This window comes from Penicillium maclennaniae (assembly GCF_028827695.1).
Source record: "Penicillium maclennaniae strain IBT 15551 chromosome Unknown utg000002l:1.0-2354659.0:1.0-2356205.0, whole genome shotgun sequence".
In the NCBI taxonomy this organism is placed as follows: Eukaryota; Fungi; Ascomycota; class Eurotiomycetes; order Eurotiales; family Aspergillaceae; genus Penicillium; species Penicillium maclennaniae.
The window spans coordinates 134,687-148,049 of NW_026623214.1; the positions used below are offsets into that span (position 1 = coordinate 134,687).

General features: G+C 51.1%; 9 protein-coding genes across 9 annotated transcripts; 2 read left to right on the forward strand and 7 right to left on the reverse strand.

Annotated features, from left to right (window-relative positions):
- Positions 1-1,232: 1,232 nt before the first annotated feature.
- Positions 1,233-1,995, reverse strand: N7477_001280 (uncharacterized protein; the record flags this gene model as incomplete). Its single annotated transcript, XM_056962943.1, has 2 exons — positions 1,233-1,570; positions 1,626-1,995. 2 exons carry the CDS (start codon positions 1,993-1,995, stop codon positions 1,233-1,235), a joined length of 708 nt encoding a protein of 235 aa, XP_056825862.1.
- A 139-nt stretch (positions 1,996-2,134) lies between these two features.
- On the reverse strand, positions 2,135-2,411 carry N7477_001281 (aliphatic nitrilase; the record flags this gene model as incomplete). The annotated part of the gene is made up of 2 exons (XM_056962944.1): positions 2,135-2,373; positions 2,402-2,411. The coding sequence occupies 2 exons, from the start codon at positions 2,409-2,411 to the stop codon at positions 2,135-2,137; spliced, it is 249 nt and encodes an 82-aa protein (XP_056825863.1).
- Positions 2,412-2,915: 504 nt separating this feature from the next.
- N7477_001282 (FAD-binding domain-containing protein) lies at positions 2,916-3,417 on the forward strand (the record flags this gene model as incomplete). Its single annotated transcript, XM_056962945.1, has 2 exons — positions 2,916-3,105; positions 3,152-3,417. 2 exons carry the CDS (start codon positions 2,916-2,918, stop codon positions 3,415-3,417), a joined length of 456 nt encoding a protein of 151 aa, XP_056825864.1.
- A 238-nt stretch (positions 3,418-3,655) lies between these two features.
- N7477_001283 (A4/G1 family peptidase) lies at positions 3,656-4,642 on the reverse strand (the record flags this gene model as incomplete). Its single annotated transcript, XM_056962946.1, has 1 exon — positions 3,656-4,642. One exon carries the CDS (start codon positions 4,640-4,642, stop codon positions 3,656-3,658), a length of 987 nt encoding a protein of 328 aa, XP_056825865.1.
- A 53-nt stretch (positions 4,643-4,695) lies between these two features.
- Positions 4,696-4,965, reverse strand: N7477_001284 (uncharacterized protein; the record flags this gene model as incomplete). Its single annotated transcript, XM_056962947.1, has 1 exon — positions 4,696-4,965. The coding sequence occupies one exon, from the start codon at positions 4,963-4,965 to the stop codon at positions 4,696-4,698; it is 270 nt and encodes an 89-aa protein (XP_056825866.1).
- A 1,108-nt stretch (positions 4,966-6,073) lies between these two features.
- On the reverse strand, positions 6,074-6,670 carry N7477_001285 (hemerythrin domain-containing protein; the record flags this gene model as incomplete). The annotated part of the gene is made up of 2 exons (XM_056962948.1): positions 6,074-6,505; positions 6,560-6,670. 2 exons carry the CDS (start codon positions 6,668-6,670, stop codon positions 6,074-6,076), a joined length of 543 nt encoding a protein of 180 aa, XP_056825867.1.
- A 927-nt stretch (positions 6,671-7,597) lies between these two features.
- erg9 (bifunctional farnesyl-diphosphate farnesyltransferase/squalene synthase) lies at positions 7,598-9,213 on the reverse strand (the record flags this gene model as incomplete). Its single annotated transcript, XM_056962949.1, has 4 exons — positions 7,598-7,717; positions 7,765-7,947; positions 8,001-9,060; positions 9,146-9,213. 4 exons carry the CDS (start codon positions 9,211-9,213, stop codon positions 7,598-7,600), a joined length of 1,431 nt encoding a protein of 476 aa, XP_056825868.1.
- Positions 9,214-9,495: 282 nt separating this feature from the next.
- N7477_001287 (DnaJ domain protein) lies at positions 9,496-11,195 on the forward strand (the record flags this gene model as incomplete). Its single annotated transcript, XM_056962950.1, has 5 exons — positions 9,496-9,601; positions 9,652-9,695; positions 9,750-9,869; positions 9,906-10,940; positions 11,025-11,195. 5 exons carry the CDS (start codon positions 9,496-9,498, stop codon positions 11,193-11,195), a joined length of 1,476 nt encoding a protein of 491 aa, XP_056825869.1.
- Positions 11,196-11,600: 405 nt separating this feature from the next.
- N7477_001288 (MARVEL domain-containing protein) lies at positions 11,601-12,436 on the reverse strand (the record flags this gene model as incomplete). The annotated part of the gene is made up of 2 exons (XM_056962951.1): positions 11,601-11,931; positions 11,997-12,436. Coding segments are annotated over 2 exons (771 nt in total), but the record flags the coding sequence as incomplete, so codon positions are not given.
- Positions 12,437-13,363: the final 927 nt, after the last annotated feature.

Below are 13,363 nucleotides of genomic sequence, written 5' to 3' on the forward strand. Positions count from 1 at the left end.
CTCAGTTCTGACTTTACGTCATCCGCTCGTATCTCGCGAATGGTATCCTGGTCCAGAAAAAAATGAATCGGATTGATGAAATCAACGAACAGATCAAGTAGCTCCTTTGTAAGTTGCGCTTCATTGCGCCTCCGGTGAGTGTCTGTTGACGGATCATGACTTCTTTTGGTCGATCTTTCAGAGTTTGAAGCGCGTCCAAGGGGCCTCTTTGGCGTAACAGGGAAACATTCGTTTCCTGAAGGACCGATAAATGCCGGTTCTCCGGTATCTTCGATACTCATGCGCCATATTAGGGAACTCACATCTTGAATTGGAGTAGCCTTCCGCGAAGATTCCTCAAATGTGGCAACAGCACCGTCTTCTCCCCGATCGGAGCCATCATCCAGGTCTCTTTGGTCTGGTGGAGGTTTCGGGCCCGGTTCCGGTTCTGATCTCGCACCTTGGGAGCTGGATTTTAAATTTCCCAAGCGGCGCAGCTCATCCTTCAGAAGCTCAAGTTGATCTTCCAGCCCAGTCACGTATCCTGGATCGCGTCTTTGCCTGCTCGGCAGTCAGCACTAAACGAAAAATCCGGGAGACTCGATTTCCAGACCTTGGTGCTTTGTTTATATCATACCGGCATTCAATATTTCGACTCAGACACCCAAAGCAACAGGGGTGAACTCCATCGCACTGCAACGGGCCATCCTATCAAAGAATGACCGGTCACAAGTGTTCGGAACCTCACCTCCCGTTTCCTTTTGCGACACGTCTCACACGCAATCCGAACTCTGGTGGAGTGTCCTGGTGTAGCCATGCTACCAGATGGCCAAAGCGGACGGATTGGGGTCGGGAGGCGCAGCGGGGAGAGTCCGAAGGGCGATAGGATCCTGAATACTTGGGACAAACACGCTCAGGAAATTCCTTGCAGCGAACGCGAAGTACAAGATTCACCGGCAGTAGAAGTAAAATCCGTCATGGCGATGAAAGGCTCGGCTCATCTTCCTCGATAAAGGCAAGACAAGTGTCAAATTGGCTTATCAGCGCGGCTTCTACGGTTCCGCCGCTAACAGAGTGGAGATGACTGCGATTCTCCCGACGGGCTTTACATCGTTCAATGCCAATCCTTACCGCCTACCTAATGAATTAAGCACTATCACAAACAATTTCAGTCTTGCCTTTGTATAAATCTGCATGGTCTCACATCTGTTAAAGTATACAATGAAGACGCTCTGTGGAGACGCAGTAAATCACTACGATCGTACATGACGCTTGAGCTCTTTATCGGCCCCTAGCCACAGAAGATCTGGCCGGCTATAGTGGCCACAAACATCGACAAATGCTCGGCACTGGAGAATTTTGTTCAGATCCAGCGTGGCGTAAAGAATGGTCTCTTCAGTTTCGGGATGATCAGTGGTCAATTGACGGCCATCTGGCCCAAATATCGCTGATCCGCCGCCTCCTGGCCTGTTCATTATCGATCCATCCTGTGTGTTCATCAAGTCAATGCCGCGCTGGCTGAGAACAGCAGTCGTGTGAAGAACGAATGACTGCGACTCAACCGCGTACGTTTGTGCAATCGCGGTGGTGCCTAGATTTTCGTGAGTCCATTCATGTCGCTCGCTCTGAGGGAGAAGGAATCTTACCGCCACGAGACATCGAAAAGAGAACATCTTTGTCATCATCCTGGAAGATAGGTGGCCATGCAGCCACGTGAATCTGTTCCCGCTGGGAATAAGTGTGGTACTTCAGTAATGGCTGGATATGCTCCCAACACGACAAGGCTCCGACTCGGCCAGCCGCTGTATCAGCGACGCTTTCAAGGCAGTCTGCAAGGGAGTCACCAAATATCGTCCGCTCCATGTGAGTTGCCTTCATTTTCTTGCGTGACACACGTATCACTCCATCTGCATCGATAATAGCTTGAGAGATATAGAGAGAGTCGTTGACGTTTTCGGAGAATCCGAGCACCACCACGATTTTGTGCTCAGCCGCACATTCCGTGACTTTCGTCATTTGAGGAGAGTCAAGTTTGAGCGAATTTTGTATGTATCGTACTGTTAATTTCGTGTCAACCGGCCGTGACCTGTGTTCCCTCGTTTCTCAGTATTAAATAGTCCGGATTTGAGAGTCACTTTAACGCGACTAGGACATACTAAATCCAGGCAGGATAGCCAGGCACCCAGCATTCGGGGAATGTCACTATTTGAGCACCATTGGCAGCAGCCTCCGCGATGAGTCTGCAGGTCTTCTCAACCGTAGCATCGAGATCAAGCCATATGGGCTCTGCCTGAGTGACAGCAACCCGTACTTGGAATAAGGACGTCGACTCCATATGAGTGCGGAGAAATGCCCAGAGAATTATTTCCGCGTTGTGAGAGTTTTGGAAGATGCCTAAAAATCAATTTGCAACTACTCGTACTTGGGCTCATTTTGAAGAGGCACTTCACATGCTTCACATGAGAATCCTATCCGCGCGGAACCTCCCTTCCGCCGCTAAGTTGTTCGTCCAACGGTAATCTGCCACTAGTATTACGAATCCCAATTACGTGTTGTAAAGCGACGATAAGGATGGCTGCCCAGGTGTAGTCTATCAATATTTTGCGCGCGAGAGATTGCCAAGTTTTATTAAGGTCTCCCCGCACTTGAAGTAGGATTCAGAGGAGGGTAGAAGCGATGGAACAATAAGAGCAAGGAACAGTAACGATTCAATGAGACTGGGTGTCCTGGAGTAGTATGGCGAGCGAGATCGCATTCATTTGAGCGAGACGAGATGCTGCTGCACATAATACGGGCGCAGTCAGGTCGGACAACTAAGCCATTGTCAACATCACTAAACACGATGAACCGTCCTTCCCGCCTCACCTCCGTGCTCACTGACAAATCACCCTCGGAATTCAAGTCAGTTAGGTTTGGCCTTTGATCACGAAACCAAGATGGAAAAGCTGACCAAGTATCTTTCGGAAAACACCTATATTCACTACGCTACCCCGCAGTCCGCAGGAACGCCTATGGCTCAACGCATTCACTGCGTTTGCATCAGCCATTTCCCTGAGGTCCTGGATGTGATGGCCGAGCACGCAACGCTGCAGCCCGATAGCCCTGAAGCCATCTTCGGTGCTCACGGTCTTTTTGCCAATGCTCCGAGGCCCTTCTTGAGCAATTAATCAAGTCCCGCACTTTACTGTTGAGATTTTCTCAATGGCTGCATCGGCAGAGAAGCTTCAGAGGAACCTCGTGTGGGCTCAGAAATCTGTGGCGGCCTTGAGAAGCACAAATCCCAAAAATGTCGTGCTGTCAACTGACCCTCCATGGACACCCATGGATGATCTGGACTTAAGACTGACCTACGGCAGCCGCTACGATGATCCAAAAGGGGTCAAGCAGAAACATGATGGTGGGAATGTTTTCAAGCATACAGTGATCCAGCTTGGATAGCAGATAGCATGAGGGGCCAGGAGCAATGGACATGATGAATAAGAAAATTGATAATATTGATATATTGAGACATTCAGGTATAATTTAATTCTATTAAGCCCATAACACGATAAGTTGACCCAGATAGACAACCAGTCCCAGTTACGTGATCTCAGAAACGCCCATCCATCAACTCCAGAAAGCAATGCTCATTGCTATAAACAACCGGCAGACAGCCTGCTGCCTAAAGGCCGCAAGTTCATTGATAAGTGACAGTGAACTCGGTATCACTCTCGATCTTGACATCGGCAAGTAGCTTCCCGCCCTGCTGAAGGTCAAGCACCGCAGCATTGTTGACACCATAAGAGCCACGAGCAGTTTCGGCTTGAGCACCTGTAAAAGTCACAGTGCCAAAGTCGGCAAATGGAATCTGGGAGTCGCCAGAATTGAAGTCCTCAACAATCCATTCGGCGTTCTGTCCACCCAGAGTGGCATCTGAAGAAGGCGCCGTAATGGTCTTCGTCGCAGTCTCGCCGGAAGACTTGTTCTCAATGATGGCAACACCTTTGCTGGACGAAGAAGATTTGACGGAAGCGACAATGACATCGCCAGCAGACACACTTATGTCGAAGTTCACGGCGCTGTTAGGGTACCATTCGTACCAAGCATCATAGCTCATCTCGCCGTTCTGGATGTAGCTGTCGATGCCAGTCTGCAGAATGGCCTGGGAGTAGGTATCACCGTCAATGCCAACCCAGACGGAGGCAGCTTGCAAGTCGCCCGAGTTGTCAGTGGCTGTGGGTTCGGGCACAGTGAACGTGGCCGAAACAGCAGTGTAGGTGGCACTGGCAGGGGGCGACTCGCGCACGACACCGGCCCAGTTACTGCTGTACTGGACTTTGGCATCATCGGAGCCCTCCTTGAGAAGAATGCCATTCTTCTCGTCGGAGTTGTCAAACCTGCTAGCGGGCTGAGACGAGCGCTGCAAAACACCACGCTGCTTAAGGCGCTCAGCAAGACCAGGTCGAGGGGCTGCAAGAGCAGTACTAGCCAACATGGCGGTAGCGAGTGAGGCGATGGCAAGCTTCATATTGAAAGTGGAAGAGCGATACAAGAGTCCGGAACAGGATATGATAGCAGCGATCGAAAAGGCGGCGAGACGAGAGACAAAATCACAAGCATCAGGCTGGTACTTCAGTCTTATATCATTGCATGCAAAAGGTCGCATGCGACGACGAAGCCGCATGGGGAAGTGGATCTTGTGGTGGTGTGTCCTGACCGATCCTAAGAGCTTATCGGTCATTGTCTAAGGCCCACACAGCGGGGGAGGCGGAGACCGAGCAAAGCAGCCAAGCTGTCATGCTGAGGAATCCAGACCAGACGACGTCGCCGCGCTGGTACTCGCCCAGTGTTGATCACGATCGTTTCAAGACTGCCCACCAGCGTGGCCTGCTGGGCGGGATTTGGCACATTTCCGCGACCATCAGGCGACTGAGTGGAGACAGCGGACGATGCGATGAGTGGCTTGCGCGTCTGAGTGACAGATGCATTCTCCAGGGACTGTGGCATTTGTTCACGGAACCGCGACGGATAGGTTGAAGATCGCCAAGTCTCGCTCTATGCAGGCCAGAAGATCCAGCAATGGTCGGGGAAACCCCGGGATTTAGCAAAAGAAAGACAATTGTCCTGCAAACCTCGCATAAGGCTCCACGATAAGTAGAAAAGGGTGTTTTTGATCCCTAGAGATGGCGCGAGTGACATGATACAAAAAAAACAAACAGACCATGAAACATGATCGTCAACCAAATGGTGCTCACGCACAGCAATGATATCATAAATCAGGATATTGGTAACTTCAATATCATTGATGACCTTCTGCATATACTACTAAAGATGGATCGGGACAGAAGGCATCTAGAAAGTGATCAGCCGCGAAATGTGTTTGCGGCGGACTCGTGGACAAAAGCGGGTGTGTGGGAAAACAGGCATAACGTTCATGCGAATCTAGGGACTCAGGGGTCAGGCCAGCATTCCCGAGATGGTCAACACCCAGTATGGTTGGACAAGTTCCGAAAGGGGAATGCTGAAAACAGTCGAATGCGTTAAGGATTTCTTGGCTCGAAAATGTAGCCTTGAACCGTCCTCGATTCGAGATTTTGCTACGGGTTCAGCAACACAAGCATGGCGCGGCAAGTTCAGGACGATTAAAGGCGTGTCAGAGGGCCCCCAATGGTCAAGACTTCCTGCCTTCATCACGGCACCCTCAGCTGTGAATTCTAGTCGTCGCAGCGATGATCACAAAGTCGGCAAGTTTCTGTCCCGTGGCAATCATCATGGGACCGCGACGTGAAGCTGTAAGAATAACGCGATCATAAGATTTCAATCAAGGTCCACTATCAGTGACCGATATGGGCACAAAGGAGGGAACGGGGGTGTCACTTCCAATGCCGGCCTGATCATCATGGGCGGTGTTTCAGCATGATATACCGTTTCGAATCAAGTCATTTGGATCCAGATCAATGCTCGCGAACAGAGTGACGTCGCGTAGGGTTTGCAGCAGATGGCCTTTGACTTTGAACAAATGAGAACAATAAGAGTAGAAGATCCTGAAGAGTGTGTGGAAAGGTGTGGTGTAAGATGAATTGGGGTATTGAAATTGCAATGAACAAAGGAAGCTTCACATAGGAAGACGGCGCATCTCCTCGACAGTCCAGTATTGGCGCATATTATCAGCCTTCAAAGTCTCGACTTCTTGGTCCAAATGCTGCCAGAGCACCTTTCCGAATTCGTCCATCAGTCGCTTGATCTCTTCGCGGCGCATATCTTCCTCGCCAGAACGACATTTCTCGAGGTAAGCCTCGAGTTTTTCCAGGCCTGCATGAATCTGCTTGTGCTGGGTGAGCAGCTCAAGCTCTTTGCGAAACTCTGGCATTTTCTTCGCAAGCACGGGGAAGATGTGCTGCTCTTCAATGGAGTGGTGAAAGTCGAGCTGGGAGCAAAATTGGAGACCCATCATGATCATTTGACGGGCGGAGAGACCACTAGGCCGTTTCCCGGTACTCGAACAAGCATCATAGAGCTGGTTCCATGCCAAACGGAAGTGATTGTGCTGAGTCGGACTTAGTGCTAATTACGGGCGGGGCTTGAGAATGCCACGACTTACAAAAGCGTCCATCTGTTCCGACAGGCGGTTGTAGGCCCGGAAGTCGGTGGCAGACAGAGGGGGCAAGGTTCCGCTAGAACCCTCACACGGGGCAGTCTTCTTGTTACCCATGACGCTGAAAGACCTTGAACACGAGTACAGACGAGCAGAGAGAGGAGCCCGGAATACTGGGGGCACAATAACTGGCAAGCGCATGGGACGGCAGTCAAGCGAGAATCACTGCCGAGTCAGCGTGAGAGCAGGTCAAGAATAGGCGACTTGCAAGAGTTACTCTGCCTGAGAGGACTGGAATTGATGAGAAAGCAGAGATTTCTGATTCGGTGAATAGACTGGTGGATCGCGGCAACCATTTTCAAATGAATTTCCCGTGATCAACTGGGCCGGGATTGCAAAGCATTTGGTCAGCATGGAAAGCGTAGGAGCCAGCGATGATAAGAAAGTCTCTGGACATGATCATGAAAACGGCCGCCATACACATTACGCACCGCTCCTAGATTGCAGTTCTGTGTGCCATCAGGGGCACACTGTCCGGAAATACGCTTTCTACCTTCTGCAAGCAATCATATCTATGACCGAGAGTTTCAAAACAGGCGAAAATAATATTATGTGGAACAAATCGAAATTGATATATATTTACATATTCGCACCTAAAGACGTAATGATCTACGGATATCCCAGATCTTCAATGGACGTGTGCCACCTCGAACTTAATCGTTGGACACAAATCTAGTACTCACTGGACAAAGAGACGAATCTCCGTTGATGTCAGCACTTCTTCGGCACAACCTCAGCCATGGAAGGGCTGGATCGCAATTTGACATCCGTGCTTGCCAATATGGACTTGCTGAAGAGACTCTCGCGGTGGATTAAGTATAGTGTGCCGTAATGGGACGAAAGAATGGTATATTATTATCAATACACATCGAGGCACCGGTGGTGCGGATGGAATGGGGAAATAATAAAACAAGAGTCCACCGGACGGGGAATCGAAGATTAAGCAGTAAGTGTCGTGACGCCGTGTAGTGAGAAAAAGGTCAATCAGAGCTCGCCGCGGAGAGTAGCCTGCTCTTTGTAATAGCTGGGAGGCCTCAAGTTGCCTGAGGTAATCTCTTTCCAGGCCAGGTCGAATCGAGCACCTAGCATCCATGCCGCAAACATCTATGAAAGTTAATCTGGGATTTCGGGAAAAATTGAGGCGGGCATACCATCACACCGGCGACGAAGAAGATAATGACTCCCATGAGACCCATGAGGAAGTAGATGTCGGATTTGTTCTCAGCATCCTCTTCCCGTTTCTTGGCCTGCTCGGCGGTGATCTCGCCGGTCACGCGGCGATGAGCATCCTCCGGATTTTGACTTGGGAAGATAGTCTCGATGAACTTCTCGATCTATATGGCATATATTTAGTATCTTGACACATGACAGGCGCATTTTGCCTTACCTTGCCGCAGACAATGCTAATCTTCAGGAAGTTGGGGTCCTTGGGAGTATTCTTTTTGTGGATTGCGCGAGTTAATTTTCGGAACGTCTGACACAAAACGGCAAGGTTCTGGGTCGACTCCATCATCAATTCACATGCTTGACCCTTGGTGATCTTGACGTTGCGCTCGAAGATGTCGTAATTGCGGAAGCAAAGCTCCATTGTGGCAATCGCCATCGATTGAGGAATGGCGCAGAAGTTGAACACACTCTGTTCACGTAGACCAGCCAGGTAGAACAGACACTCTTCGGCGTGTTCCAAAGCGTTTAGAACCATCTCGGAGTTGCAGTTAAGCGCCGCCTCCTTGTACTCGGGCTTGAAAAGATCCTCAAAGTTATCAACGTGCTTCGACCAGATCTCCTGGGGCCAGAATCGCCGGTTGTCATCAAAGTCCTCCCGAATATCACGGATGATGTTGGTCTTCTGCAGGAAGAGACCCATGGACTTGTGAAGCTTGGGACGCTTGAGAAGAGCAGGGTTGCCAAACTCGGCCTCGACGAACAGTCGGGTGAGGCCCTCTCCGACCAGACCGGCGACATAGTAGCAGTAAAGATCATATTCCTCAATGGTCTTCACGCTCGCCTCGTCCTTCTCGGCCTTGGCGCAGTAGTCCGCCATACCGTTACCCATCTTGTCTGTAATGTCCTTGATGATGGCCTGGTAGGCAGGCTTCATGTTCTTGAATTCGGCGACGACATTATGGAACTGAACCAGCAGTTCCCGATCCTTCTCCTCCGGGCGATTACCAGTGAAGTTCCAGCCATCTTCCGTCAAGATATCCTTGAAATTCCGAAGAAGCGGCTCCTTGGTCGCGAACGGGATGGAGGTGTCATCCTCGATGGTATCCAGACCACGGAGGACGAGATAGAAGACACAGATAGGCAGCAGCAGCTCAGGGTGAAGCTCCTTGATCACGGCGCTGAAGCTACGGCTGGTCAGGTCCAAGAACTTGAAGCATTGCTTCTGGGTCTCGGTGTCATTTTTGGCGTCGCGTTCGTGAGGAGGGTTGTGCCAGACCTTCCTTTAGAACCGACGAAGTTAGTCCGAGATGTGATAGAGCTCAAAAAACAAGCAAGGGCAGCTCCGGGCTCTGCGGGGACACGTACCACTGGACGATTGCTCTCAATTGCAACGGGTGCAGGGCAAGGTAAGTGGCAGTTCCAATGAAACCCATCTCGTACAAACTCGGACACTCAAGGGCCCGAAGAAGGTAGGGAAAGAAAGAAACAGACCAGAAATGAAGTTGCAGAGCCTCGGGGAAGAAGAGGAAAAGGGGGCGAACTCGAGGAAATTAAGAGACTTCGCCACGTGACCCGACCATTCCCTACACGGCGTCATATGGCGGGGAATCAAAAAAGTGCCTTCTCTCTTGTCATCCCACCTGTCTTCATTCAACACGGCTCTTCCGGGTTTCTTGGACCGTGTCAGAGCATCCTTAGCTCTGTAGCTTCACATTATGGTCGCTGATACCACTTATTACGACGCCTTGGGCGTCGCGCCGACTGCTACCGAGCTTGAGATCAAGAAGGCTTACCGCAAGCTTGCGATCACCACTCATCCCGGTAGGCGGACTGCATCATGAAGATTTTCAATAACTAACGCTTCTCGAAAGACAAGAATCCCGGTGACGAGACCGCACATGAACGGTTCCAGGCGGTATGCGCGCCGTCCGCAGTAAACATCGCTGCCTCGAACTAATATCGTGTCTAGATCGGCGAAGCCTACCAAGTTCTCAGCAATGAAGACCTACGAAAGCGATATGATAAATTCGGCAAAGAGGAGTCTGTCCCCGGTGGAGGTTTCGGTTCGTCGACCTTGCGGATGGTTCCGGTTCGCGCATCATGATCAGAGCATTCTGGCTAACAGGCAAGCACAGAGGACCCGTCTGAATTCTTCAGCATGATTTTCGGCGGCGAGGCGTTCGTTGACCTCATCGGCGAGATTTCTCTTATGAAAGACCTGACTGCGACCATGGATATCACGATGGAACAGATGGAAGAGGAGGAGCTCGCCGCGTCGGCCGAAGAGAAGCTCAACATTCATGACGAGGAGGTAAAGGCTGCGAGCGCAGAACACGCGAACACCGAGGGAGCCGCCGCCGATCTTGGGAAGGCTCAGGCTCAAGCTTCCACAGCCTCTGGCCAGAGCTCGGGTGCCAGCACGCCCCGACGATACATGGGCCAACAAGCTCTCATGGACAAGTCTGAGGAGGAGGCGCGCATGGAGGCAGCTGGTCTGTCGCAGGAGGAGAAGGAGCTGCGCAAGAAGGAGAAGAAGAAGGGCCTGTCCAAGGAGCAGCAGCAGCGCCTTAACGCATTTGAGGAGGAGCGGAGAAAGGCCCGCGAGGAGCGTGTCAACACCCTAGCTAACAAGCTGGTTGATCGCCTGAGTGTCTGGACCGAGACCGACAAGGGCAAGGATGTTACGCATGCTTTTGAGGAGAAGATTCGTCTGGAGGTTGAGAACCTGAAGATGGAGTCCTTCGGTTTGGAGATCCTGCACGCCGTCGGTGCCACATACACGCAAAAGGGTACTTCTTTCCTCAAATCGCAGAAGTTCCTCGGTATTTCCGGCTTCTTCTCGCGTCTGAAGGACAAGGGCACTCTCGCCAAGGAGACCTGGACCACCATTTCCACCGCCATTGACGCTCAGATGACCATGGAGGAAATGGCCAAACTGGAAGAGCGCGGCGGCGAGGATTGGACGGACGAGAAGAAGGCAGAATATGAGAAGAAGGTGACCGGCAAAATTCTCGCTGCCGCTTGGCGTGGCAGCAAATTTGAAATCCAGAGTGTCCTGCGAGAGGTTTGTGATCAGGTCCTGGGCGACAAGCGAATTCGTCTGGAGAAGCGCGTCGAGCGCGCTCATGCGCTGGTCATCGCAGGAAACATCTACGCTAAGGTACGATTACGCATAAGCTACCGCGTCCTCCCCCTTCCCCCCCCCTTTTCCTGTTGTTCGCATAGGCTAATTCTCCAATTGTAGGCTGCACGCGATCCCGAAGAGGAGGGTGACTACATGGCATTTGAACAATTGATGGCTGAGGCTATGTCAAAGAAGGGCAAGGACGAGAAGAAGAAGGAAAAGAAGAAGTCCAAGCACGGCCACCACGACTCCGAGGAGCATGAGCACACCGAGGAGCGGCCTACTGCTTGAGCACCTCTCCCAATGTGTTAGTTCTTTTCTCTCAGTCTTCTTTTGTCTGGACATATATGTTTGCTTTCCACTGCGATACGGGGATAATAGATCCCCTTTGTTCAAGCGACCTGGCCATGTTGCGTGAACACTACGCATAATTCGAACCATAGATTGCCCGAAATACCTGGGTCTCCCCAACGACTAGCGAGAACTTCCTTCTTCTTCGCTCATAACAATATTGTTCGCTAAGGCTTGCAAAGATGGTTTGATACGCATTATTAGACATTCAAATGTTTGCAAGATTCCCAGGGTATTCACTGCGCTCGATGCATCTCCCCCATTACTCCATTAGCATCACACACATATCCTTAACGGGGACAGTCGGCCGATGCCTTTTTGATCAATTCTCTAGGCGTGGCTCACTTGGGACGTGTGCACGGCGCTATCACCGCTAAGCTCGACGCTGTTGATTCCCGATGGCGACGAGACGCTATGAGCGCTACTCATGGTCTGATTATGCATGGCCTCAGCATCACGATCACGAATTGACAATTCTGACGGAGGAGGGACCGGAACCGTACTGGTATGCACATCATGAGCCGTAGCGTCATGGGCAGCAAGACCGGCTTCCCGAACCTCTTGTGGTGCGCCGACTTCCTCAGTATTGCGCAGAGACTGGTAACCGAGCCAGTCGGAAAAGAGTACGCCGCAAAGTGCCAGAATTGACAAGATGAAAAGGGCCATGAAGAGAAGCCTAGAAGATCGACCCGATATTAGTTATGTCTCACGAGTAGAGATTCTGGGAAAGAAGAAACTCACCATAGCAGGACCGCAAACGCAATCACAGCATTCAAGTAGTCATTGTAGCTGGTAACACCATCGAGATTGGCCGCGATATCGGCAAAGCAGGCCAGCCAGAACACCCCAGTGACACCATAGAGAACGGCAAAGATGATGCCCAGGATGCGGTTCAATGTGGCCGTGGCCTTGCCCTTGCTAGTGAGGAGCCAAGGCAAGCCCAGGCCAACCACAGAGACCAGCATAGACCAGACGGCAGAGAAGACGAGGAAAGCCAAGATGCCCGGGGTACTGACGTGGACAGTCTGCGAGACTTCGTTACCCGTGACAAAATCATAGTAGGATTCTGTACGACGACCAGTGTAGACAGCAACCACATAGGCACACAGTCCTAGCTCGATCACGGAGAAGGTGAAACAGGTGCCGATGATGGCATACAGGGCAATATGGAGCGCCAGCATGGTTATAGACGAAAAACCTCAGGGCTGGGGAAAAAGGAACAAGAGACTACCTAGGTATAAGGTGACAGACTGCGGCAGCAAAGGGGGGGCGCCCTTGCAGCTTCTATATTTCTATTGACATTTCCCACGTGCGGCTCCAAACTTGACTCGATCACGACAATCCGAAAAAAGAAGCCAGGGATCAGCCTTACTGTGCGAGAGACCGGCTACCCGGTGTCACCTAAATGAAAACACTCCAGTCGCCCGTGTGAAATACGAGCGGCCACGTCGAAATGGCGCTGGCCCTGACCCAAATCGGTGCAAGGTAAGCGAGTGGTGTTTCGCCCCGGTATAATTATGGACCTGAAGCTGAAGAAACGAACCTGGGGCGCCAAGGGGGCTTATGGTCATATGGGCTTGTTGAGCAGGGATCCAATAGGTTCAAGGATTCAGGATGGAAGCTTGGGGAGGTTCATCGGCAAGGTCTTCACACTATTCTCCGAGCTATTCCATGATATGCATAGCGATGCAGTGTGCACTTCGTGGATGTGATGAATCATCCGAGCCCCTTGTCACTGAGCACCTAGCATAACACGGGGTATTCCATGCCTTGACCCTACCAAGACTTCACGATGCTCCACCCCTCGCATTCAGATCGCGTGCCAACATGTTCAGGGTTCAATTACGAGGATGAGAAATTCAGGCTTCAAGAAGGATTCTGCTAGTGCTTACGGATCGTCATAAGGACCGTCCTTACTCGGAGTTTAGGCTTGTTTGTTCGATTTGCAGCTTCAGCACGGATCAGTTTGTCTATGGATCTCGCATTTCACCGAAAGATCAGCGGTGGATCGTCCTTTTTAAGGCATCAACAGGCTAATATTTCCTGAACAAGTGACCAGCACACCCTGAATCGGTTTTAGCTCTTTCGATCACGTACAAACGGTTAGG